General features: G+C 40.1%; 1 protein-coding gene across 1 annotated transcript in view; it reads left to right on the plus strand.

Annotated features, from left to right (window-relative positions):
- SHC3 (SHC adaptor protein 3) overlaps window positions 1-17,222 on the plus strand; it is a 51,932-nt gene extending 34,710 nt beyond the window's left edge. The window contains exons 6-12 of the mRNA XM_066569031.1: window positions 3,914-3,965; window positions 7,962-8,088; window positions 9,153-9,306; window positions 10,285-10,381; window positions 11,238-11,432; window positions 13,581-13,876; window positions 16,907-17,222. Of these exons, the coding sequence (XP_066425128.1) occupies window positions 3,914-3,965; window positions 7,962-8,088; window positions 9,153-9,306; window positions 10,285-10,381; window positions 11,238-11,432; window positions 13,581-13,876; window positions 16,907-17,035 (1,050 nt within the window). The 3' untranslated portion in view covers window positions 17,036-17,222. The remainder of the gene's footprint in view (window positions 1-3,913; window positions 3,966-7,961; window positions 8,089-9,152; window positions 9,307-10,284; window positions 10,382-11,237; window positions 11,433-13,580; window positions 13,877-16,906) is intronic.
- The last annotated feature ends 9,077 nt before the right edge of the window (window positions 17,223-26,299 follow it).

Below are 26,299 nucleotides of genomic sequence, written 5' to 3' on the forward strand. Positions count from 1 at the left end.
GTTTTTCAGAGTAATGTAGAATAGTTATATGGGCATTGTATGGATTTTTATTCTGTTATTTATCTTGCACTTTTTACAGTAGTAGAATATGTTGCAGCTATATTTATAGTATTTGTAGTAATGCGTGCTTTTCTTTCTATTTTATTTTCTTTTCAACTGCAAGTGTGAATTGAGAAGACTGCTAAATTCTGCCTGCAGGTATATTTGCTACAGCCATGCAGGTTGAAGGCAGGCTTTCAGGAAAAGCACAGATCTTTCTCTTCTGTTTTGCAAAGCTTTTCGATACACCTACAAATTTTATAAATGTGGATCAAAGGGCAGATTCCTGCTTATTGTGCTTTTCCTTATTTTTATAACCTGTTCATCCAAAGGTATATTAATAAATGGGCTTCAAAAGTATTTGTCATTCAGGAAGCAATGGGGAAAATATAAATTAGTGACAGAGCTCTTACCTAAGAGGTTTGAAAGCTTTTAAACTTAGATTAATTGAATGAGTACCTTTTTCTCCATCATGTGATTATCTGTCATATATCAGTCATGTACTACAAGTAAGGCAATTTCTAGCCTGCTTTGTGAGTTAATTCTCTCAGTTAACTCAGTTAAGGTGAAGGTGCTTGGTGCTTTCTCTGTTCATTGTGTTTTTGTCAGAAAGCATAAAGACAAATTCTAGTCTTAGTGTAGCTTCACTGAGCTCAGTACAATTGCAGAAGGGAAAAGAACACAATATCACAATAATTTGGGGAACAAAAAATGGATCAACAGCAGCTTGGAAACACAACAGATTGCAATGGATGCTGTAAATGAACAATTCCTGAAGTGGGCAGAGGAGTGATTAGCACAGTTCCCTGCCTCCATAAGAAGATTCTTTGCTACCCATCTGCCATCCCAAATGCTAGGTCCTGGAAACACCATTTCACACTGCCCACTGATGAAATGATTTACCAGGAAAGAGGAGAGGAACAGCAGTAGAGTTCTGGATTTGGAGTAAACAAGCTCTTCCAAATGTTTTAAAGAGATAAAAATCTCACTACTGAGTCAGTGAGCTACCAGAGAAATAAAATTGCATGGTGCCTACAAGGTACAGTGAAATTATGAATTTGTGTTCCCAATAAGACTACTGCATGAATTCATTCTGGTGTTGGGATGAAGAAAATAGGTATGAGTATCTAATGTTTTTTACAAGCTTATCTCTAGTCTAGTAAGGAACAACTTTAACTCAAAAGTTTGTGCAAAAAGCAGCTAGTTCCTTTGTCCTGGGTGCATGTCAAAGATGACAAAACGCAAGGATGTGATTTAGCTCACAGATTTATTTACTCATCAGAGAGCCATCTAGACATAACTTTCATCAGCCCTTAATGATTTCTACTTGGTAGTGGACTGCCACCACCAAACTGCATCTCCCAACCACAGCTGGCCTCCAGACCATAAATGTATCTCCTTATATGACTTTTAAACAGGTTGGAGAAAGGCCCTGGTGACCTAGGAAACTAGATATGTGCCCATGTTTCTTCAGGAAGTGATTTCCTTATTTTGAAGTTATTTTGGAGTTTGGTTTACTAGGAGGTGAGACTATCACTTCTCTACCCTGTCAACCTTTCTGCTCTGGATATCTGCCTCCCATTTGTCATAGCAGTTAGCTCTACCACCTTCCTCCCACTCCCTTACCATTAATTATATTATTCAAAATATAACCCGTGGAGAAGTGTTCCACAGTCCTGGAGAATGGCTTGAATATATTCTTCTGCAATATTTCCCTTTGCAATGAGTCAGTTTCTGGCTGTGTCAGAATATGGGAGCTTAAAAACCTCTGTACCAAATCCTTTTACGTGCCATTTCAGAACCATTTTATTTCACTTCCAAGGCTGTGCTCTCAATCCACTTTAGCTCTATTCAGCCCCTCCTATGATACTCTAAACAATTTTTCTCCACAGTAATTTCAGGTGGCTGTTTCCAGGCTGCCAGAGAAGACATCTGTTTTTTGGAGATATCTGCTGAAATTTTGGAGTGGAGGATGCCATAAAGTCTAATAAGGCAGGTCTCTCAGAGGTCCCTGAAGGCAGTAGTTTTTCAATTTCAGCAATACTTCCAAATTTTAACACTGCAATGTAATGTCTTCAGGCTGAAAATTATAGCTCATTCATACTTGTTTTCAGTTCTTGAATGTCAAGGAGCACTTTCCTGCATCTGCCAAGTCCTGTATAGTTTTTGGATGAGGGTCTTCTAACTTAGCCACACTGAAATGTGCCTACCTTAGGTCCTTAATGGTTTGTCACAGTCAGCTTGAATCTCAGAGCTTTAAATGAAATAAGGAGTAGGTGTTTTCAGACTGTCACACCCACACTAGCTATGAGATAGGTCTATGATTTACTCAGGCATAAATGTATCCATTAGCTATGCCTGAAGTAGTAAATAAATTGATCTGTGGCCCATTTTCTAGTCTTTCTGGCCCTGAAATAAATAACGCAGCGCAATTTGCGCCCACGCATTCACTCTCTTCCCTCATAGTGGTCTCTTGGGATTGATGCCAAGCATGTGCTGGTCCCTCAGAGAGTTTCAGGGCATGTGAGAAACTAGTACAGTGAGACAAGGGTTCTGTATTATTTGCTACTATAGACATAGTCACCTTTGTTTTCCCTTTACTTGTTGATATGCATCCTTATTTCCACTGTGGTCACTGCCCAGACACTGTGCCACAGGATGTATAAGAAATTACGAGACAAAATGGTAGAGCTGTGCTTTTTTAACAGACCAGCCTCGCTGCTGCTGTGTCTGAGTGCCTTCCAACGATGCATTAACTGACGTGGTTGCACATCTGTCACCAGAGCCCATCACTGTGCTTCATCCTTTCCCTTGCTCCCTCCTTAGGAAGGAAATTATGTAGACATTCAGTACAGTGATTTGTTTTGGGTGGCTGGTGGTGGTTTTGTGCTTGCCCTAGAAAAAACTGTGCTGAAGATGTCTATCTTTTAATTGAAGATTGATGTTTATTATGATGTTAGATCTTGTCATAATTGGCAATGATTTTGGATCAGTCACCTGAAAAGGCTTTGGGTACACAGTCAGCTGTAATGTATCCTGTATATCCCTTGGGTTTAGCCTACCTGACTAGCCAGGCATAGTCAGGAAATACCAGATCTAACTAGGACTTCCTGATTGCATCAAGGCTCCATGGCACTTTTCAGATATATCAGCAGGCCTAAGTGTTTCCCGGAAACCCAGGCCTTTCTGTTTAGTCTGCATAATAATAGAAGTCTGCACCATTTCTGCACAGGACCATAGGAGTGTCAGGAGAGGAAGAAAAAAATCCCACAAGAAGATGTCTGTGTGCTCTTGCCAGAAAATCCACCAGGCATGTGGCAACAGGTGTGGCAGGGAGCAGCCTAAGGGCTGGGAGAGGGCGTGCAGGGATACTGCCTGTCAGAGCCAAGCACTGGCTGAGCACCTCTGTGCCATATGGCACTGTAGTCAGTAAAGTAAACACCTGCTTGTCACACATGAATTAATGCCATTGCTCAGTATTTCTGAGGGCCAGAGCTGTTACTTCCACAGAACCAGATGATTATTCATGTTATGAACCAAAATCTCTGGGTAGTTTGAAGATAAGGACTTGTAATTTTATTCCCTCCTAAATGAGGCCTGGGCCAAATACTACTAAGTTTGTTTGATTGATAGAAGAGATTTTTAAAATTCTGCTGGATTGGATCACATTCTGTAAAAAAGAAAGCGGTAAAAGGAAATGAGTACCAAAACCCATAAACTTTTATATGGGATTTAAGTAGTATGCATCTGTAGAGCAAAATATTCATTTGGGACTCTGCACAAAGGACTGTACATACTCTGGACTGTGATCTTTTGCTGTAATCAGTGCAAATATGCTTTTGCATTCATTGTAGATATCTTAATTTTTTGACAGGATACTTCAGACTATATTGCATATGTAGCTAAGGATCCTGTTAATCGTAGAGGTAAGTTATAAATATCTATTTGATGTCTGTATTTCCTTTGAGAAACACTAGTTATTCATGCTTTAAGTCAGATAACACCCCCTCCCCTCCTGAAAAACATGAATGTGGAATGTAGCCCAATCAAAGGATGGCCTTTGACAGAGCCATGGAAAGATTGTGTAGCAATAAGAAGCAGCAGTTTGTTTCTCAAGCTTGGAATAAATAGGTCTTGCCTCTAGTTCATACAGATTACAAATAACATCCAAATAACACTTTGATTCTCTTCATCTCTGAAATCAAACACTTGCCTTACTTGGCTGTGTAAGCTTCTAGGCAACAGCCAAGTCTTACCTACACCCAATCACTGTGCAAGAGCTGAGCAGTCTTCTGATTAAGTCATCTGATGAGGCAGCTGTATCTGTTAGGTCTTCCCAGTACATGCCTAAGTCTTCCTGGCAGAATCAGATTCTTTATCAAATAACTAGCTTTACAGCCAGCTTGCTGTAATTCTCTTTCTCAGTAAAGTTTTATTCAAGATTGTATTGCTTTAGTAGCAATCAGTCATGGACAGGGCCCTGCTTGTTGATTGTGTTCACTAGGTCTTAATGCAACCTACAAAGCATTTTGTAATGTACCTGAGAATCTGTTTACTATTCATAGATCATAGATCATAGAGAGAGAAGAATGGACTATCTCCAAAAAAAAAGAAAAGATGTTAAGTACTTCCAACAGGAGGTACTTATTCTTTCTGGAGAATTCAGACACTTTAACTCCAAAATGCTAATCCTGCAAACCCTCAACTGTCCACCTTACCATCAGCACAACTGACCCAGTAGCTTCCTTATGTAGTCATCTTTAATGATACCTGTAGAATCTGCTGTGTCCATGTGCAGAGATGTCCAGACTTGAGGGTATTGGCTCATAAATAATACCTGCCCTAAGCATACTAATATGCTGAATGTAAGTGAAATACCTAGAGAACTTAAACAGAATTGGAGGAAAGGAATAGTCCAGTTCTTTGCAATGCTTGTTCCATTACAATACCCTGTTGGAGAGGCTCCAGTGTCAGACTATGGAATGCATGGTGCAGAGCTGCTCTCCAGCCCACCTGCTTTAGCAGTAGCTTTCCTCTAAATCCAAGCCTGATTTAGCTGTTCTGAGAGATCCCAGTCAGTGTAGGGACTAACACTGTAGACCAAATATTTTCTCTGTAGGGTTTGGAGGAGCCCTGTGCTCTGTCTTCTGTCATGTTCCTCCTGCACTATGGTCTTCCTGTACTATGTTCCTTCTATCTTACATCCTTAGCTTCCTGTGACTGTTCCTTGTTAAGCTAGGCTATCCTAAACTGAGACATCATCTGAGCACCTGATATTGTTGTCTTCCTTTCGTTTATTCAGGTCAAGTAATTTCTTAGTTTTCTTTATAAAAAGATTGACTGTGTAGCATTCCAGCTGCAGTGCACATCCTCCATCCTTCAGATAATTTCTGTACCTCCTTCCTTCATTTTCCTGCAGCTCTTTTAAAAAGGTATATGATAGCTGCATAACAGGGGCTGTCACTATAGCACAGAACGCACCTTCCTATTTTTTCTTCCTTTTGTCCTCTTCGTCAGCTGGTTCCTTCTAAGCCCTTTTTTTGCTGCAGTGAAGCACTGTTACCTCATGTGAAATTCTTTCATGCTGTGATCTTTAAGCCTTCAGCATTATGGCTTTCCTATGGGTGCTTTTCCCCACTCGTCTGTATACATCAGTGCTTTGCACATCAGTGACTTTGTATGTCACCTGTATTAAAACACATTCTTTAAAAGGGTCTAATTTACCAAGGGATCTGAATTGCCCTCTTTTACCATCACTTGCCATTCTGTCATTCTTTGTGTTGTCTGCAAATTACTTTAAAAGGGGATTTGTCTTTACCTCTGTATCTGGTGAAAATGTTACTGCTGCTGTTACTGATGCTACCCTATCACCAATGCTGTAGTATAGCTTGCATATTAGACTCATTTCTTCACAAGGATGGAAAAGCTATCTTCGTGCTTTGCATTCTGGATCTAGCAAGCTCAAGGCTGTCTATTTTCTGCTGTAACATTCACACGAAATCATCTCTGTGTGAGCCAAACCTTCTCATCCTTTTACAAGAAGCGTATCTCCTACCTGCTGAAAGTCCATTCACGTATCCAAGGAAACAGGTTACTCATTATGTCACCTACTGAAACTACTTAATGACTCATGCTTCATTTCTGCTCCAGAAAGGTTTAGCAGTGAGCAATATCGCCTCCTTAAATTTGCACTCTAGTTATGGAGTGCAAACATTTTAGCTTTGTTTGGCCTAACTACTTTTGGACCCCTTTTCCAGAGATAAATGTGCACCTTCCATGGGGGCTGATTGTTCAATGCCAATAGCAGTGTTGCAGAGGTCATAAAAAAACAAATGTCTCACTGCTAGTCAGGGATGTCTGCCTCTGTCTTTGGACACATGGAGGTCCTGTTTTTTTCTGCTGAATCCACTTTCAACATGTAGCCAGGGGCATTTTCCCTGGATGAGGCATTTCAGCTTGATGGCTGGCACAGTAGATGCTCTAAGGTGAGAAGAGAACACCACTGTATATGCTTGGCACTGTCACTGGTGCCATCTCGTGCTGAATGAGGTGGTGCTGCTGCTGCTGCTGCTGCTGCTGCTGCTGCTGCTGAGGAAGAGACAGCAGACATTCCATACGAGCAACTGCAGGTTTCTTGGCCCTTTTTCTGGCCTCTCCAGAAGTCTATCCAATATTTCAGCCTCTGAAAAACTAATTTCTACACCTACTTAGTCTCCCTGTATTACTTCAGCTAAATGTCACGACCAACCCTTATTTGTAGGACACTGGCATCCAGTGCACTTGGTTCCAGTGAGTTGGACACTGGGCATGTACTAAAATGCAGTTTTTCAACTGAGGAGCTTATATTCAGGTTATTAAAGCAGTCAGGGATGAACAAATCGGTAGCTTTGAGCAAGAACCCACTTTCCTGCGGCAGGACTTGGAAAAGAACCAGTTTGAAATCCAGTCCAGGCTCTAGCCAGTAGACAATATGCTTGTCCAATTCTGAGTATGGAAAATTAACTCACTTTGGCTTCTCTGGATATCACTGAGATGCTGTTCATTGAGATCTTTAGCTTCCACCTCTTAGCACCCATCTATGTTCCCGCAGTGTTGAATTGCAGGAACTCCACAAGTTCACCTCTTTATGTTTTCACAAATGATGAGACCTCCAAGCCATTCTCTGATTTAAAACCAGGACAGATATATCTGCTCAGACAGCTGATAAAGGCTTCTCAGTCTTTATAGGAAGAGAGTTTGTGTTACTATCCTCCCCCTTTACTGCCACAGTGGGTTCAGAGAAGTTGCACTGGGGAAGTTCTGGAGCTAATCAGGTTGCTGGCTCTGCACTCCTCAGCAGCCGTGCAGTTTGCTGGGAGTGTCTCCATGCAAACAAACAGGAAAAGGCTCTAACCTCTGTATTCCTGGAATAAGATCAGGGCTCATTATCTAGGAAGTATCTGTGGACACTGCTCCTCCCTCAGACTGTAATTTGGAAAAAGAGAGCAGCTTGTGAACTTGGGGTGATAAGACATAAAAGTGAAGTAATTGAACTGAGGAAAACAAAAAATAAGCTTTTATTGTTATTACCATCTATTAATATTTGTGTAATTTCAATTTAAAGCTTAGAATTCTTACACAATCTATTGCATTCAGGTAATAACAAGTGAAATTTTATGAGGTTTTTTTCTGTTTGTGGGCTTGTTAAAATAGCAGAACAGATTAGGGACCTTGTCTATTGCAGTTACACATCAGTCCAATTTTATGTAACCTTTAAAAAGTTGTGATTGCCTGAAATTCACAGTATCAGAATTGGGGTTTATTGAAATGTGCACATCACTAATAGAGCAACTAACCTTGACAGTGTAGGTGTTTTGTCATAGGTCATTGCATCCCACCATGACATAAACAGTGATTTGCATGTGTCAATCTTTTTCATTTAGCTTGTCATATACTGGAATGCTGTGATGGCCTGGCCCAGGATGTCATCAGCACCATAGGGCAAGCATTCGAGCTTCGATTTAAGCAGTACTTGCAATGCCCCTCTAAGACACCTACTTTATCTGATAGGTGAGTGCAATCGCAGAAGACAGCTACAGGACCTTCTTTAGCTTTCAATTTACTTGATAAAATGTGGACAATGTTGCTGGGCACAGACAGGACTTGAGTACTTAAAAATTATTTCTGCTGTATTAGTGAAACAGTGTAACAGTGTTTACCTAATGAACATGGAAGAAGTACAGTCAGTTTAAGATAGGCTAAATATGGATCTCACAATGATGTTGAAATGATCACGTGTTTTGTGCTGTAGTTAGTAGGCAGAGATGGATGGCCAAGAATTGTTGTTATTTGTGCCATTTCCTCATTACTGTCACAGCAGCTGTGTCAGTTTAGATGGAGTAGGTCAGACTGCTGGGATTCCAAAATGACTAATGTTGTTCTAGTATTTCTCATATTAGGGTGATGTTTCTAGGAATGTGATGTATTGCAGGGAGGTTTGACTGCATTGATATCTGGAGGATACAAACTCTCCTTGTGTATGTTCAAAAGGCTGGGATATAGCATTTTGTTTTCTTTAGAGACATGGATTGCTATGTGCTTACTAACATTACTAGAAACCTTAGTAAACTTTTACCCTCTGTAATTTCTTATATCAAAGCAAAACTGGTTAAATTGGGAATATACAATGCTACTATCCTAATCTGGAAGCATGCTATATTCACATCTCTTGACTTTGTGAGGTTCTTGCAGAATTATATTGGTGATAGAGCAGTCATAACTAAAGACAAAGATTTAGAGTCTAGTCAGTCAATCAAGTCATAGTATTACAAGTGCTATTTTAAGATTAGATAAAGTTGTTTGTTAATGCAGTTTATAATGGTCTTTAAAGCCAAGTTCAAACACACTCTTCTCAGCATAAAGAATTTGGTACATTGTGAAAGAGGTTTATGTCAGTTTGTCTAAACAGAGAAGATTTGACACATGATCCATCATTGCTTCCTGACTTAGAATGGTAGCTGAAGTGTCCCTACGATATGCAGTAGTGATCCCCTGACAGGCAGTCTTAACCTGATGAAAGTGTCTGTAACTGCTTTACAAGTAAGAAGCAAAAGAAAGCACTCTCTTTCTTTTAGGATGCAGAGTTTTGAGGACCCATGGACAGAGGAAGATAACGAGGCAACAGAGCATCCCTATTACAACAACATCCCAAATAAAATACCTCCCCCTGGCGGATTCCTTGATGCCAGGCTCAAAACAAGGCTTCTCGCTGCTGCAGACACAGCTCAGGTCAGTATAATTTCATTTCTACTCTCCTGCTGATTGATCCAAAATTTTTAAAAGACATGTGTTTTATAGTGGATACCTTGGGACTGTCTATAATTCACAGCCCTTCCTGTGTGGCCAGTTTCCATCTGAATGGCCATTGCAGATTGAGGGGGCAACACATTAGGCAGTTTTAGAACAAATTAAAGGAGATGAAATCCTCATGGTATTAAAAGATTAACTGGGTTCAAGGAACAGAAATCCACTGGGGGCTACTACATTTGCAGAAACCATGTCTGCTTCAGAGAGTATCAAATAGTGCACATTAAGTGGGAATGATTTAATGCAGAATCATTTAAACAATCTAGTGCAGCCATTACTAACAGTTCATTATGTTAATGACTTGGGAGTGATCAGTATTCAGCCACGTTCCTAGGTTAGATTTCCACCTCATGTTGAACTAAGGTCAGCTTGAATATTTCTACCAGCACTCCTGTTGAAAGTTTGACTGCAGTATCAATGTAGACCCCTAAGAGGTGTTTTCAGATCCAGCATGACTTTGCTTAAATCCAGAGGGGTCCTGTCTGTAGCCAACATGCTCCCCTCAGTCCCCAAGTCCCGTCATCCCCTGGTACCAATGTGAATCTTTCAGCTTATGGTGTTGGGGCTGTCTTCTGGTCCCACATGTGTTTCTGTGGAACACTTTTCTCAGTAACAGGTTGACTCACTACCTGAGTGCAAACCAAAGAAATTATGCATCATTTGGTATCATAGGGGGTAACTAAAACCAGAAACCAGGGAAGAACACCTGAAGGTCACTGGTAATATCTTACTCTTAAACAAATGTATTTGAGATATATATATATTCTGAAATTATGATGAATTGGAAAGGAAGAGTGAGGGTACACAAAATACGTCCAAAGAAATTGACAGAGCCACTTGTAATGTGTCTGAGCATTTTAAAGGCAATTTAAAAATTCCTTGCACATGTGTCCATTCTAGTCTGCATCAGGAATGGGAGGAGAGCAAATTTATTATCAGAGCCATCACTTAGGAGAAAAATTCAGTGAAGAATGGCATCATGGGCCTGTTAAACAAGGTGAGTTTTGCTACTTTTAGCTGTAATACTGCAGGTGGTCTTGAAGGGCAAAGCATGTGAAAGTCTGGTGCCTCAAAGCCTTAAGGCAATAAACAGAACTTGATTGATAGGTTCCCTTTGTCTGAGTTTTAGTGTTGATACCAGTGAGAAGCATTTGATAATTACCTCTGGATAAATTATTAAATGCAGACCTTCATGAAATATTTTCTTCTGTAGAGCAGTTAATGAATAGAATTACCCAGACTTTCAGCTTTCTAACTTTCTATATCTTAAAACCCATGTCTGCTGCATGATCTGTTCTGAAAATGTGACCCACTAGGGTATGCAAAATAGAATTTTTAAATGAAAAGCCTAAAATGAAAAGTTTAATTCAAAATGTGAAGCAATTTTCTCTACTCAATAAATAGCAAATAGTGTATAATGTTCCTTTTGTTGTCTTTGAATTTCAAGTAATTTCAAAACACATATAAAGATTTCACCCCATCCAGCTTTATGTAATAATTTACTGTGTTTCTAGGGACACTTTCGTTCAAAGGCCAGAATATATTCCCTATTGTTAATCTGTACACATTTGAGGATTTTATACCTTCTCCCTCTCTCATGACTCCCCAAAAGAATATAATTTTTGAAATTTACAATCTTTATTTTCAAAGATTTCCTTTCCTCCTGGGAAATAGCCCCACCATACCCTCACTGAAACACAGTTCTGAATCCATTAATTTACACTTTTTCTACTAGATCCAACAATTACTGACTTTATATCTCCCAGGAAATTTTAAACCTGTGGTGATGTGGTGTGATGATAATTGGTCAACACTGTTCTGTCGATTACACAAAAAAGTCTTGACTTTTCTAGGATCTCTGGATATTTGTAGTATGTCAGAAGAGAAATCAGAAGTAGCACCAACTGGAGAGCTGCCAATATATGTAAACACCCAGCATATAAATAGGGAAGATCTATTGGCACTTCAGGCAGATGCTGAAAGTGCCTTCAGTGGAACAGCAGAGGATGCTCAAGAAAGCAGCCCAGGAAAGGATCTGTTTGACATGAGTGAGTTCCCTTCCTATTTGCTTCCTTTCTAATAAGTGACCAAATATGTTTATGCATCAGTTCAGCATTTAAAAAAAAAAAAAAAAAAAAGTTTTCGAAATTTTCGAAATTTAGTGTTCCTGGTGTAATTATGGTGAATTTTAATATCGATTGGGGTTTCATATTGGACTGAACTAAAATGAGAGTGGCTGAAGACTTGGAGCTAGTCTGTATAACATCTGAGTTAAGGTTAGTTGCAGTCCATGTTGTCCTTAATATCACGGGCAATTATGTCAGAGGAAAAGTTAATCAGGAAGCTTGCCATACAAGAAAGTAAAGGAGGGTGATGTGAAGTAAAGTATGGATGGGTGGAAAATTGTCTTCAGCCTGTCCTGTGAGTATTGTGAGGAAGTCAATGCATATAGGAAAAGCTTTGTGCTACAAGAAATGTAGCATGGAAATTAAAGTACTGATTACCTCTTACTCTGGATAGGCCTACTGTCCTATCTGTTCCAACTTTGAAGGCAGCTTTTCCTAGATCACAATCATCACCACAGCTGCAAAACCACAGCTTAAGTGTCAGACATAGTTTGGTAGTGGTGCTACTAATACACATTGTTTTCAGCCTTGAGAAGATACATAAGGTGAAGAAATAGTGAAAGCATTTGATGCACAGAAAAATTTCTTGGGTTTTTTACTCTTCCTACCTCAAATAAATTGCTTATCCATGTTTTATTTAATTCAGTTCACATAATTAAAAGGCAGTGAGACAAAGCAGCTGGTGCCTAAAAAATTATTTGTAAAATAAAGTATCTACATTTCTGTTATCTTAGTGTAGGCATGTTTTTGCTGAGATATGGCTGTATTTCTACAGCTCAGTGAGGTGTTCAATTGAAAGAAAGGAGGAGGGAAGAAAGTTGAGAGAGTATCTATCTGTGATTATAGATCTGAAAGGAAAAAAATCTGCTGTTTGAAATCAGGGATGTTAGCTGTTATCAGCCATTGGAATATCAGAGAAAAGTAGTATTAGAAAATGTGCTAATTAGCCCTAAGATGGTAGTTTGTTGAGATAAACATATGTTGGACTCTATGCAGACATTATAGAGAGACTCTATGCAGACATTATAGTGCAGACATTAGTAAGCTACTTTTAATAGCTGGCTGAGATATCGATAAACAGTGACAGCACAATATTTTTCCTTTTTCTTTGAGCTAAACTAGCCTCTGTGGCCCCATGCAAACAGGGCTTTGTACTCCTTGCATCTGAACAATCTGTTCAGAGCTGGTGTATCACTTCACTGTGCTACTCTCCAGATGTCCTTTTGTAAGCCTAGGGGCACAGAACAACATTTCTTTTGGATATGTACTGGTGGGCCAGATGAAGGTCTTGCAATAGCAAATAGCTTCCAAGAGGTCAGTACAACATGTAACAAAGCACTGTATGCATCCTCTTTGCTATTTCTGTAAGACTGTTGGGATCCATAATGACACTTTTTTCTACTCAACTCTACAGTTGCACTGAGTTCAGGACTTAGCTGAGGTTTAAAATATGCTTCCCCAAAGCTGGTTTTAACTAGGCAAATGGTGTTAAATGTGTTAACCTGTGTCTGTTTTGTGAAGTTCTCTTCCTGGATGGAGGCTAGGAGTAGGCTGAGTGGTGAGGGTGAATGTTCCTTACTAGACATAGCCTTGGGCTGGAGACTCAGTAATGGATAATTTTTAAATGAATGACTTGTTTGAACAGAGACCAGATATGAGTATAATTATGTTAGGTACCCCTATTATGTAATTTATTTGAAATTAAACTGTCTGAAATACCTAGAAAGACTGAAGGAAAGATTTGCCTGCTACCAGATTGTATAAATACAGCTGTTGACAATAGCCACTAGTGAAATAAACCAGTACCTTTCAAAAAATCCTGCCAAGGTTCAGCCTGATTTTTATCAGTATCATTCTGTGCATAATATATATTTTAAACACATTACACTCCTCAGTCTTAATATATTATATAAATCAGTAAGTCTATTAGTGTATCTTCCCTTATTTTTTTCATAAACAGAAGTGGTTGTAATGCAAAACAAATCCAGTTTAAAATGACCAGATAATTACCATTTGGCTACATGATTTACATCTGAATGATCCTGCTCTTGTTTCTATTTTCATAACAAGGACCATTTGAAGATGCTCTCAAGAATCAAGCATCTGAGGCTATGTTGAAGAAATCCACCTCCATGGGATGCACCAGTCCTCCTTTATCCAGAGCAGCTGTCCGGACTGAAGCTGAGGAGCTGAGTACAGAGCCATGGTATCAAGGAGAGATGAGCAGGAAAGAAGCAGAACAGCTATTAAAGAAATGTGGAGATTTCCTTGTGAGGAAGAGTACCACGAATCCTGGCTCCTATGTGCTGACAGGCATGCACAAAGGACAAGCCAAGCATCTTCTTTTGGTGGACCCAGAAGGAACTGTAAGCACTGACTTATCACTATCAGATGAGGTTTCTGATTCTACTCATTTTCTCTAAATGCCTTTAATCTTCTTTACAGCTTATTCACACCTTACCATAAGCACCACCTCATATCTCTGATGTGCCGTCACATCTCTAATTCCCTCCCTGATGCCTAGCAGAAGACCTAGCACATGATTTCTGCACATTGCAGGGAGCCTTAGGGACCTGATTCACAAGCAAGTTAACACTTTGACCACTGCTGTGGTCTTGGTCAAAAGTGCAGCTAAGCCACTTCAGCATTCTTGCTAAAGGAAGGAGGTTTGGCTAGCCTGCTTGGCTTCTCTGTTATCTGGGATATGGACCAGGCCCTCTGTATTTCTCTGCATGTATGCCCAGGAGAGAATCAGGGTAAACCCGTTCCATTTCTTTGCTGCAAATAGACTCCCTCAGCTGATGAAGGGATGGTCCCCACAGCAGGATGGAGGGGGCAAGGGAGCTCTAGTTTTCTGTAGCTGTCCTGTCCTGCTTCTGCAGAGGCATAAACTCTTCAGAGAGATTGAAATCATTGTCATGAGTTTTATTCCTGACTCCTGGTAGCTGCAAATAGGCAACTCCTTTTCCTCTATAAAGGACAGCTTTAGGTAACCAGCCCCAAGTTAAGTGAGAAACTCCCATAAAGGAGTTGGCCTGTTGGCATCTGAGCTGAGAAAGCTGTGGCAGGATTATATCAGTCCTGCAGAGTCCCTATTGCAGTGGTGAGGAGCGTCCATGGTACTTGTTGCAATTAGTTACATTTGCCACATGAGGCCAGTCAAAGAATGATTTTGCACTTTTGAGACGCCAGTTGCCTAGTCCTGGGTTTGATGGGTACACCAGCCCAGGGGAGTGGCTTAATGCCTCTTGAGGTGCAGCCTCGTTTGCTAAAATTTGCCAAGTTTTGTGACTCGTGCAACAAGGTAGCCTAGTTCTTTTCCTCATGAACCCACAAACAGCTGTTACAGGCTACTGCACGGGAAACACTGCTGTGTGACCTGGCAAGTGCAGGAATGCTGTGTCCCACCGGGAGCTCTGCTGCAGTGCGGACTGGCTTGGAATACTCAGGTCCTGTGATGACTTCCAGGGCATTTTTTTCCTGTGCAGATTGGAGGGGCTCCCCCATCTTTGCTGCTCTGCCTCTAGTGCATCTCTAATTTGCTGACCTCCTTGGTTAGGGACCTGCTTGTTGTCTGCACCTATCCTTCCCTCAGCCTGCTTGTATCATCATGGCCCAAATGTCTCTGAGATGCCTGGCTCAGGAGGCACTGTTCCAGAACACTGATTTTATGCAACTGTGGTTACTTACAGACAGCTGTGCTGTCTGTATGATTTGTGGGATCTTGACACAGCTTCTGAGCAGCCCTATTTGCAACTTGTCAAAGTGGAGAATCATCAATAACATGCCAGTCTGTGGCCAGCCACCACAGTGTGCCAGTGGCTTGTATTTCATCTGCATGGTCTCAGCGGGATTGTTCTTGAAGACTGATTCACACAAAGGCTGCCTGAAAATTAATTTCACACACAGTATCCAGTGACACGTAACAGGTCTTAAGGGTGTTTCTCAGAGCAGAGTTAACTGTCCAGTTGCTTCTGCACTCATCCAGCTAACAAAAGAGTAAAAATAGGAAAAAGAGATCCCTCATTCAGACAACGGATGCTTAAAATGGAGGATTGCAGGATTTTTCTACATTTAGAATTAGACCTCTGGTGACGGTAGAGTGTCTAACTTATGGTAAGAACATCTCAGAATACAGATAAGTAAAGTTAGTGCTTTTTTAAAGATATCTTTTAATTTTAAAATTATAGTTTAATTTTAGAGACAGTGACATTTCAAAGCAGAATGCTTCAGAAATTGGGAGAGCCTTTTGGTTTCCTTCAGTGATATAACTATGTGTAGACTGACCAGAAAGCATCATATACCATCAAAGTTATTTGTTTTCTTTTTTTTTTTTTAATCCTGTGACATACTGTGTTAAACTTCTAGCAATTTTACAGAACTTAATGTTGAAACTGAATTATTTCAGGAGGGGTGTCCACCATAGCATAATATGACTTTTGAAAGTTTTAACACAAGTTTTTCTCTCTTCCTGAGAATAGGAAAGGAAAGGAAAGGAAAATAGACAACATTTCTTAGAGCAGTGCTCACAGGCGTTTGATTGAAGGAGTGTAGAGCCAGCCCTACACAAAGTTTTAGTGCAACATGCTTGCTTGAGGTGGATCTGTGCTCTGCCTGTAGCAGTTGTATGCCTAACTCATTTGCAACATAGGAAGGAAATGTTTTGTGAACATGTGGCTAAATAATTAGAGATTGCTTTGTAATATAGATTAGTTTTTGGGTTCAGATAATTTTGACTGTTTTATCCTGCAACATCAATTTCCTCTTATCATGGGTGGAATATTGCATACCAGTAGGATGCTGCTACAGAGGTCTGGCATGTGGGTTGGAAAAATGATTTTTCCTGCCCTGAAGTGTTTCAGTTCTGAAGGCACAGGGATGTATGTGCATCATAGGACAAACCCAAACTAAGAACATATGGTGGACGGATCACTTTCTAGGAAGAGAATTTTTGAGAGTGGAAGAAGAAAAGCACAAAAATGCTGAAGTGTACGAAGAAGCTGTTTTCTGACATATCTGGCATGATAGCTCCTCCTGATTAAAAAGGTACAAACATCTCAAAGTAGGTAGTCCTTTGAAGAAGAAAAATCTGACTTACAGTGAAACAAAATCATGAAGAGATGTTTTCAAGCAGACCTATTCAGAAAGAGTAATAAGAGTAGGCTGGTCCATGGAACTGCATGCAAAATATTTATTTGGTGAAAATAGGGGGAGTGAGAGAGAAAACAGAAGCCACACTGCATAAGTGCCAAATTTCCACCATATGTGGAAGAGAGACCAGTTTCTAAAATATGATTTTGTCATTTTATTCTTAGATAATTTTGGTGTTAAGCTAAGGGAAAAGTACCTTACTCTTTAATCTGTCTTCTTGCATCTTTTTCATCTTTTTTTTGAAGGTTCGTACAAAAGATCGTGTCTTTGACAGCATAAGTCATCTCATCAACTATCACCTTGAGAATAATTTGCCTATAGTTTCTTCAGTGAGTGAACTCTGCCTGCAACAGCCTGCTGAAAGAAAACACTGACTCCAGATAACTCTTTTAGTTATTGCAACTTGCAAGCTATAACTCATAGAAATTGCAGTTTTGAAAGGAAAATGTACATTAAAAAACCCCCACATATTCACATACATTTCACATGTATGTTTTAAATTTAAGAAGCCCCATTTCATATGGTCCACTTGAACATTTTCAATGCTTTATGTGACATGAAATCACATCAGAAACCTTTCTTAAAAGTAATTTCACCAAAATTGTTCAGATTCTCTAATGTGAATGTTGATAGTGTATATACACATTATATATATAAATACAGTATATATTTATATTTTTCAAGTCAGTCTGTTGACAGTATAAAACTATCTTCTGTGCCATGTGTTTTTACCAAAAGAAAAATAACAAGTGTGATTGTTCAGATAAAAAAATAAATTCAGCAGTCTCAATTTCTTGAGAAATTTAATATTACAAATCTTATTTCTGATTTTACCTAAGAAGCACAACTATGGGGATTACAGATGGATTATGCTAGTTAACCATGGAAGGAATCTGAATTCAGTAACTAGTATTCCAACTCAGAAATTTACCATAAAATGTTTTCTAAAAGCATTATTCACAATCACTGATATCAAAAGGATTTTATCTTTCTGACGTCAAGTTTGAATTCTTATATGATGCTATTCAAACCATTTGTATCTTACTTTAACAAAGATTTGGTGTGATCTCTATGTGTACGAGGTGTGTGCTTAGATTTTTCTAATGATATTGTAACAGTATACTGTAACTTCAATTTTTTAATTTCAGTGCTAAGGTTATTTATGAGTAGTTCTCCGCTTATGGTGAAGATCTAGGTGTCCTTGAACAAACAGTCTCAAACGAGATGTTGCATACTGATTAGACAAGTTCAAATAACTTGTGTTTAATAGGCTTAATATAAGATGTACATGACTGTTCAAAGACATATCTGAAAAATCTTTTCTTCTTGTAAGCAGTGAAAACTCTCTGAACTCAGTGGTCAGTTTTGCAAATGATGTCACTTGCATTTACTTGCCAAAGCATAACTTCATTTTGGCCTTCAGCAAGTGATAGGCATTGGGAATATACTGTTTTTCTCTAAATATCAAGTTTAAAAAATACAGATACAATTAAGACACATTTCTGGCAGCAATGCCCTTGACTTTTGGTACTGGAAAATGCTTTAAGGGATGTTTGTACTGTTCACATTTAAACATTATATAAAGTTATTTTCCCATTCTATGAATCTTATTATGAGTCAAATTCAATAGACTCGGTTCCTGTAAATGCAATGCTTGTGCCAGAGTCAAGATTTAGCCTTCAGCAATACAAGGTCTTCTCTAACACCAGTCTCTCAAATCAAATCTTCAGACCTGATTCATAAAAACTCAGCAGGGTAAGTCTAGGTTAAGTACCTGCCTACCCCACAGTATACTTAAAGTTAACATTTGGTTCTAAGAATTTGAAAATTTGTCACACCATAATCCAACTGACTGAATAATTCACTTAGAATATATTCAGCAGGACTATCATGTTAAAATTCCAAAATAACTTTCCTGTACCTTCTGCTTTTAAATATGGTGAAGTTGCAACTTGAAAGTTTGATTTTGAGCAATCTGAAAACTGAAAATTATTGAGACACTGAAGACTAATCATGCACCTATGTAAAAATACACTTCATTCTGTAACTAGGACAACCAGAAGCCAAACTAAGACATTAGTGAACCAAATGCTTGTGATTAATTTTACTAAAGGTAGTTATTATTTGATATTTCTAGGTCTGAATGGTAGCTGAGAGCTAAGGAGAGCAATTAAATGCTGAATTCAACCCAGATCAGTGCGGCACTGCGTTTAGTGGAATTCTTAAAATTTTGTTTTACTAGGCTGGGAGTGGCAAGGAAATAGGAACAGATCTTATATGCCAAAGTAGTATCCACCAAAATGACTTTGAGAGTCTCACAAAATGACTTTACTTACCCATGTCTCACCATATTCCAGTTTAAATTTTCTCAGCTGCCACTTTTTTTTCATATATAATGCTTGTTATTCCATGCTCTAACCTTCCTGTAGCCATGACCTGGGAAGTTTTCACTGTGATATCACTACCTATAAGAGAAGGTGTCTTTTTATCTTCGAATATTGCATATCATTTCAGTTAAAAGTCTGTTGCATAACCCTCTTAGGTGTCTTCAGGAAACCCACCTGCTTCCTGTGTCCATTTTGGATTCCTAAATATCCTGCAAAAATGTGACAAGATTTGGGTGTATGAATTTAAGGCACTAAATATACACCAAAATAGATATCTTAATTTTTTTACTACTGTCCTAGCTGTAGCTTTAATAACTTAGCAGCCACTTAGCTGCATGTTTTGGAAATTAAAGCTGATGCCAAGGAGACACAAAATGAAACTGCTTGACAGAAATACTGAATTTCCCAGACTATATTTCACAAACCGTGCCTCCAGGGGAATGTGGCTATTTTGAGCTGCTCTGTCAGCACAGCCAATTTGCCCAGCTCAGCATATCCTCTGGTGATGCAAAGGGTGCACACATCGTGCCTAGATGCCCTGTGTTCGAGACAGCAGCAGCGCCACTGCACTGCGACAGTGCCTGCCCACACGGTGGGCTGCCAGCACATCCTGCCTGGCCACACATGAGCACACAGAGGCTTTTCTACATCACTGGGAGCCACACAGTCTCACAACTGTCCAGAAAGGAAGAGCATGTGTGCTGCTCAGTACTCCGTTTGTGGATCCAGCCATGTTTTTGTCTCTGTTGCTCTGGTGGATTTGGCTTTCCCCTTTATGAAAAGGGCAAATAAACTGTAAAGCTGTTTGGATAGCGGCTCCAAACCAGTTGTCATTAGACCAACTGGTTTCACCAAGAACTAATTGAACCTGCTAGAGTGGCTGGGCTCACTTCTGTGAGGAGCCAACGCTGCCACCAATTTAAGAGAAGTAAAGGTAGTAAGATAGATTTAAATGCTGAGAAGTTAGGTGAAAACCTGACAACTGACAGCATAAAAATGTGAGTCTTTTAATGTTCACCTTTGGTTTGGAGTACTTCACCCTTTTTATTATTTTTTATGCAATCTCAAAGACTAGATATTTGCTTGTGGTAATTCACTACTTGACTTCAAGAAGTGGGATTTTACTGAATTGAAAACATTTCTAGACTCAATAGAAATCACTGAGATTAGGTGATATTATAGTATCTTTTGTTGTTTTTCCAGTGAATAGCTGAGAAGTCAGAACTGGAACTCTAAATATCCTGCAAGACTGTCTACATTGGTTTTGAGTCTTATCTGATTAACAATTTTGATTTCAGTCGTGTTGCAACTATAGGAATCAATGGCTAAACAAAGAACACTTATATGTTAACCAGATGATTTTGATTACTTTTTATTGTGGATCTAGACTAATTATTAAGCTAATAGAATTCATCCAATGTTGCTGGCAGTGATAGGCTGCACATCTAGGTACACTCATGTTCCCAAACTATTCATTATTTCATATGCTTCAGAAGCATTGAAACCTGAAAATATGGTCTGAAAACTGAATTACCTTCTGACAAATGGGAGTTTGCTCAGAGTGAGAAATTGCAGCTTCCCTTTCCTTAATGCAAGAAGAGAATGTTCAAACTAACCATACCTGGCTGGTCACCCTATGAGAAGATGCAATTTCCATGGCTTAATGCCTGCCTTTTTGCCCAGTTATACAGTTGTTTCACTCCACTTCATTTCCTACAGGGTTCACAATGGTAGGTAACACTGGTTCTGCCAAAACCTGTCTGCCAGATATTCAATAAAAGCTTGAACAAAGGACATAGTCCTGGGACCAAGACTTCAGTGCAAAATGTGCAAATGGAACAAAATGTTTTACAGTCTGGTAAATGTCACCTGCCAGCACTAAGTTTTCTATAGCCTATATTCATATTTTTTCCACACTGTGGAATAATTTACTCACATTTCTTATCACCATGGTCCCCAGGCATCATATGCAGTAAGATGAGGAGAATTAAAAAAAAAAAATTATACTGTAATGTGATTGCTGCTGGCACATCAGTACCAGATATAATGTATTAATAATCATTAATTAATTATCATTAATTAATCATAAACATTTGATAACCATCAAAGTTTTCCACTTTCTAGAAAATTTGCAGTTATCAGAGGGATAATTGGAATTTGTGAATACTCTGAAAAAAGATTACAAATTCCAATTTCAAGACTTCTTTCTTAGCTTCCAATGTTTATCCAAAGTAAGTAGAACCAAGAATTTTTATTAAGTAAACCATAATCCATATTTGCATAAATGAAGTCTAAGATGAAGTAAGAGACATAGTTCCCTTTTTATCTGCCTGACAGTTTCAAAATATGTCTGCATAAAGTCTAAATTCAGACATACCTTAGTGTACCGTCAAAACTGCTTTGACTTACACGGTCTCTTTTGCTCAAGCTGAGGTTTTCACTCTTCACACATTCATGTGAATTTCAAAGCTGTCAAAATAGTTGGTGAATTTCCACTTAGTGCTCTGTGATCAGCTGGACTTACTCTACTCACTCGCATACAGTGTCTGTGGACCTTGGTCATATCTGCATTGGATGCAGCTGGAATGAGGGCATGCCCATGGAAAAGATAACATGGACATACAATTTGCCTGCAGTTAAGCAGAGGCTTGGACAGAGAATGAAAAGCTGTCTTGGGAGAGAAAACTTCAGGGATAAGAAATGCGAAGCCTGGAAACATGAGCCAGTAGGCATTTACACCACTAATGAGAATGGAGAGTTGTTGCCAATTTATAAGCATGTTAATTGGTTGATAGAGTTAAAGCAGAACCTCTGGGGATACAAAGCCTACTGCTCATCTCTTATTGAGACATTTATGTTCACAAGCCCTGATCTGTTCCTCTGCACACTCCAAAGTAAACATCTCCTAAGGCTTCCGGGGAGAAAATGCAGGGCATTTTTTTTTTTTTTTGTCTCAGTAATGGGGATAATATTTCAGAGCTACACATTTCTAGCAAAAGCACCATACAAAGAGAGAGTGTTTCAACCTTATTTGACAACACAACAGGTCATGGAAACCAAAAGAAGAAAGAAGCTAGAACTAGATGACTCATTCTGCTACCCTACTGTGTAAGAGAGAGTGCAGATGACTCAGAAAACAAAGGTAGCCTCAGAATTTGAGATTAAGATGCAGAGTTACACTTTATGTAGCTATCATAAAGATCAAATAAAGTCCAGGTCAAATGGAAGCTTTTTCCAGCAGTTCTCCTGCTTCTTCCATGAGGAACATGACATCAAACACGCCCAGGCATACATTAATTCAAAATTACATTAAATTTTCTATTAAGTGAAGAATGTGAAGATTATAATTAGTATATATTTGTGTCCTTTTTGTCTGGATTGCTGTGATAACTGCTTCTTAGTAAAGTCCTGCAGAGTTAAAACTTGAAAGAAGCTAGGTTTCTTCTTTTGAGGTAAATGTTTTTCTTTGCATTGTGTGGGCAGCAACAACAAAATTAAAAAGTGACTATTTTGCTGTAAAAAGAAGTTTTATTGTACAATTGTTATTTAATAATATTTATTACTTTTAGAAACATTTTTAACTGAGAATTGCAGGAAAAATAATGTATGTGGAAATATTGTGATAATTTATATTCCTAACCACTTCTGTGAATCTCAAGTCTTTGCCTCTCTGCTGACTGTGATATTTTAGCTATAGAGACAAATTTTGCCTCTGAGGAAGTCCTTGAGCAATGTAGTTTGGAATATAAGTGTCATGCAACTGTTTTCTGATTATTCAGTTTGTATATGTTTAAGCAAAGTAATAAAACAGTGAGCACTATTACTAGATTGAAATGCATGTAAAGTGGGCTTGAGTCTATTCTCTTATGCTCAGGTTCCTTAATGGAGTTTTTTTGCTGGGTTTGGGATTGGGCTTGGGAGCCCAATCTGCATCTTGTGCCTTCCAACCTGAAGGGAGGCACCTTTTGGGGCAGAATATGTGCCATTTCAAAAGGTTCACCTGGATACTGAATATTAATAAGTCAATCAATTGCTCAACCCAGTAGAATCAGGGATGAACAATTTCAGAGGGCCAAATGGCACATGAGGACCTGGACCTCAGCTACAGTGACCTTACACCACCACAGGAGCTCCATGTTCTTTGACAGAGACAACACACATTTGTTTTCAACAAATACTACTTTTGCAAAAACATGCAAGTGTTAACACAGGCCCTCCTTCTGAGCCAGATGATGCCCTGTCCTGTAAAGGTAGCTTTCCTGCTTGGCACACTGAAGAGGTGAGAATAGAAAAGGGTAGTGCACTCCATGATGTGTCCGTGGGGACTGGCTGCAAGGACAAGAGCAGCCCCTTTGTGTGCTGTGGAGAGGACAATGTTGTCTCCATGTCAGCAGGAAGCTTAGCTCTGCTGAGCTCTAACCCCAGTCCTCTTCCTCCACTGACCACGTCTTCTTGCAAAGGCCCTTCCTTCTCTTTTAACCACTTGGACACAAGCTGAGCCTAAGCATGCCCTAGAAAGTCACACTGCTCTTGGGGAAAAGAAATGTAGCTCTGAATGCACCAGGGGCACCTGCAAATTCTGCATGCCTCTGCATGGTGCCTCCAGCCTTCTTCAGGTCCTGGGGGGCCACAGGACAACAGCAGAAACCCCCAATCATTGCTGCTGTACCTGGCCCCCATGAGTCCGGCCACGAGAAGGGAGTTTCTCCAGGCCTAGCATGGCCCAGGCTCCCAGCTCCTGCTGGAAGTGTCCTTACTTGTGCTGGCAGGTGAAATGGCATCTGCAGGTGAATACCAGCACATCTCTGCTCAGAAGGAGCTGACTGCCCACTTTTAGGACCCAAGCTTTTTGGTGCCTGGCACTTTATGCACAGGTGTGTTTTCCATTTCTTTACTAGAGCAGTTGGAAACAAGCCTTGAAGGCAGCACAAAGTTTCACTATAGACACTTGCAAAATGTCTCTTTCCAGGGAGCAGCCATGCCTAGCATAACTGGAGCAGACTGCACTCCAAGCAGATAGGCCAATGGACTGACCCTACTCCCAGAAAGCAGGGGCAAAGACTTCCTCCAGCTCTGGGGATAGCAGATGCAGAGCCTGCCACCCTCAGCTCCATAGCATTCACAGAATCATGGAATATCCTGAGCTGGAAGGGATCCATCAGGATCATCACATCCAACTCCTGGTGCTGCACAATACACCCCAAGAATCACACCTTGTGTCTGAGAGTCCAAATGTTTCTTCAACTCTGTGAGGCTTGGTGCTATTCCCCCTTCCCTGGGGAGCCTGTTCCAGTGCCCAACCACACTCTGAGTGAAAAGCCTTTCCCTAACATCCAACCGAAACTTCCCCTGACTCAGCTTCATGCTGCTTCCTCAAGGACTGTCACTGGTCATGATAGTGAAGAGGTCCCCTCCCCTCATGAGGATGTAGATCACAATGAGGTCTTCTCTCAGTCTCCTCCAAGCTGAAAAGATAAGACTCAACTGCTTCTCACACAGCTTCCCCTCCAAATCCACATGGCCTCCTATTGGACACTCTCCAATAGCTTAGTATCTTTTTTATATTGTAGTGCCCAAACCAGTCCCCTGCACATAAAGTGAGGCTGCCCCAGTGCAGAGCAGACCAGGACAATGCCCTCCCTTGCCCAGCTGGCCATGCTGTGCCTGATGCACCCCAGGACAGGGCATTGCTGACTCATGTTCAACTTGCCATTAAGCAGGATCCTCAAGTCTGTTTCCTCACTGCTGCTCTCCAGTGCCTCATTCTCCAGCTTCCCATCCCCCAGTCTACACACACAATCAGGGCTCAACCATCACAGGTGCAGAACCCAACACTTGCCCTTAAACTTCTTGCAGTTGGTGATTGGCCTCAAATTTATTGAGGTCTCTCTGCAGGGCCTCTCTGCCCTTGAGGGAGATGGCAGCTTCCCCCAGTGTAGTATCATCAGCTAAGTTGCTTAGTATTCCATTAAGTACTTCATCCAAGTAATTCCTGGAGATGTTGAAGAGCAGAGGGTTGAGGATGGGACCCTGTGGAACCCTACCACTGACAGGTCCCCACTGCGATGTCACCCCATTCACTGTAACCCTTTGTGACTGACCCATGAGCCAGCTGCTCACCCACCCCATGATGTGTTTATCCAGCTGTGGGCTGGACATTTTGTCCAGAATTCTGAAAGAGATATGAAAAGCTTTGCTGTAACCCCAAAAGATTACATCAGCTGGCTTCCCTTGATCAACAAAGTGGGCTACCTTGTCATAGAACAAAATCACGTTTGACAAGCAGGACTCTGCCCTCTCATGAAGCTGTGCAGGCTGTGACTGATGAATGCATTGTCTTCCAGGTTTTCAATACCTCTCAGAATAATCTTGACCATGATTTCACTGGGCACTGAAACAAAATTGACAGGCCTGTAGTTTTCAGGGTCCTTCTTCCTACCACTTTTGAAACTTGAGACAACATTCTCCACCTTTTAGTCAGCTGAGACCTCTCTGGATTCCCAAAACCCCATGAAGAGATTTTGCAATGCAATAGCTCTTTGAGGATTCTTGAATAAATCCCAGTCAGGTCCCATAGATTTGTAGGGATCCAGCTGGAGCACCTAGTCCCACACAACTTCAGGGTCAACTGGGAGTTGATCATTCTTGCAGTTATGGTCCTGGAAGCTCAGTGCACAGAGCTTTGGTCTGTTAGCCGTGTTGAAGACAGAAGCAAAGAATGCATTAAATACCTCTGCCTTGTCCATGCCCTATTTGTGATGTGATCATCCTCACCCACAATGGGCTGATTTTATTTCTAAGATACCTTTTGTCACTGATATTGAAGTACCTCTTTTCATTGTTCCCTACATTTCTGGCAGCTTCATCTCCAACTGAGATTAGACAACATGAATTTTCTCTCTACACTCCCTACACAAATTTTCTCCCAAACAGCATCTCAGTATTCTTCCCAAGTCACCTGACCTTGCTTCCACTGGGGACACACCTCCCATTTTAGTCTCATTTCCAAGAGAAGATCCCTGTTCAACCAACCCTCTGGAGTACTGCCTTCAGCCACAACACCCAGAGTTTAAATGAATGTTTTCCATAGAAGGCCAAAACCTTTTCAAAATTCTTTGAAAAATGACTGTTACTTGACACCTTTAGTTTAAAGGTTCGAGATTTTTTTATTAGAAGTTTTCAAAATGTGTCTGGTACCTAGTGATTTGAAAACATTCTCTAAGACTGTTGGCAATAAAAGACTCTTGGAAA

Source organism: Molothrus aeneus, chromosome Z (assembly GCF_037042795.1).
Source record: "Molothrus aeneus isolate 106 chromosome Z, BPBGC_Maene_1.0, whole genome shotgun sequence".
NCBI classification, from domain to species: Eukaryota; Metazoa; Chordata; class Aves; order Passeriformes; family Icteridae; genus Molothrus; species Molothrus aeneus.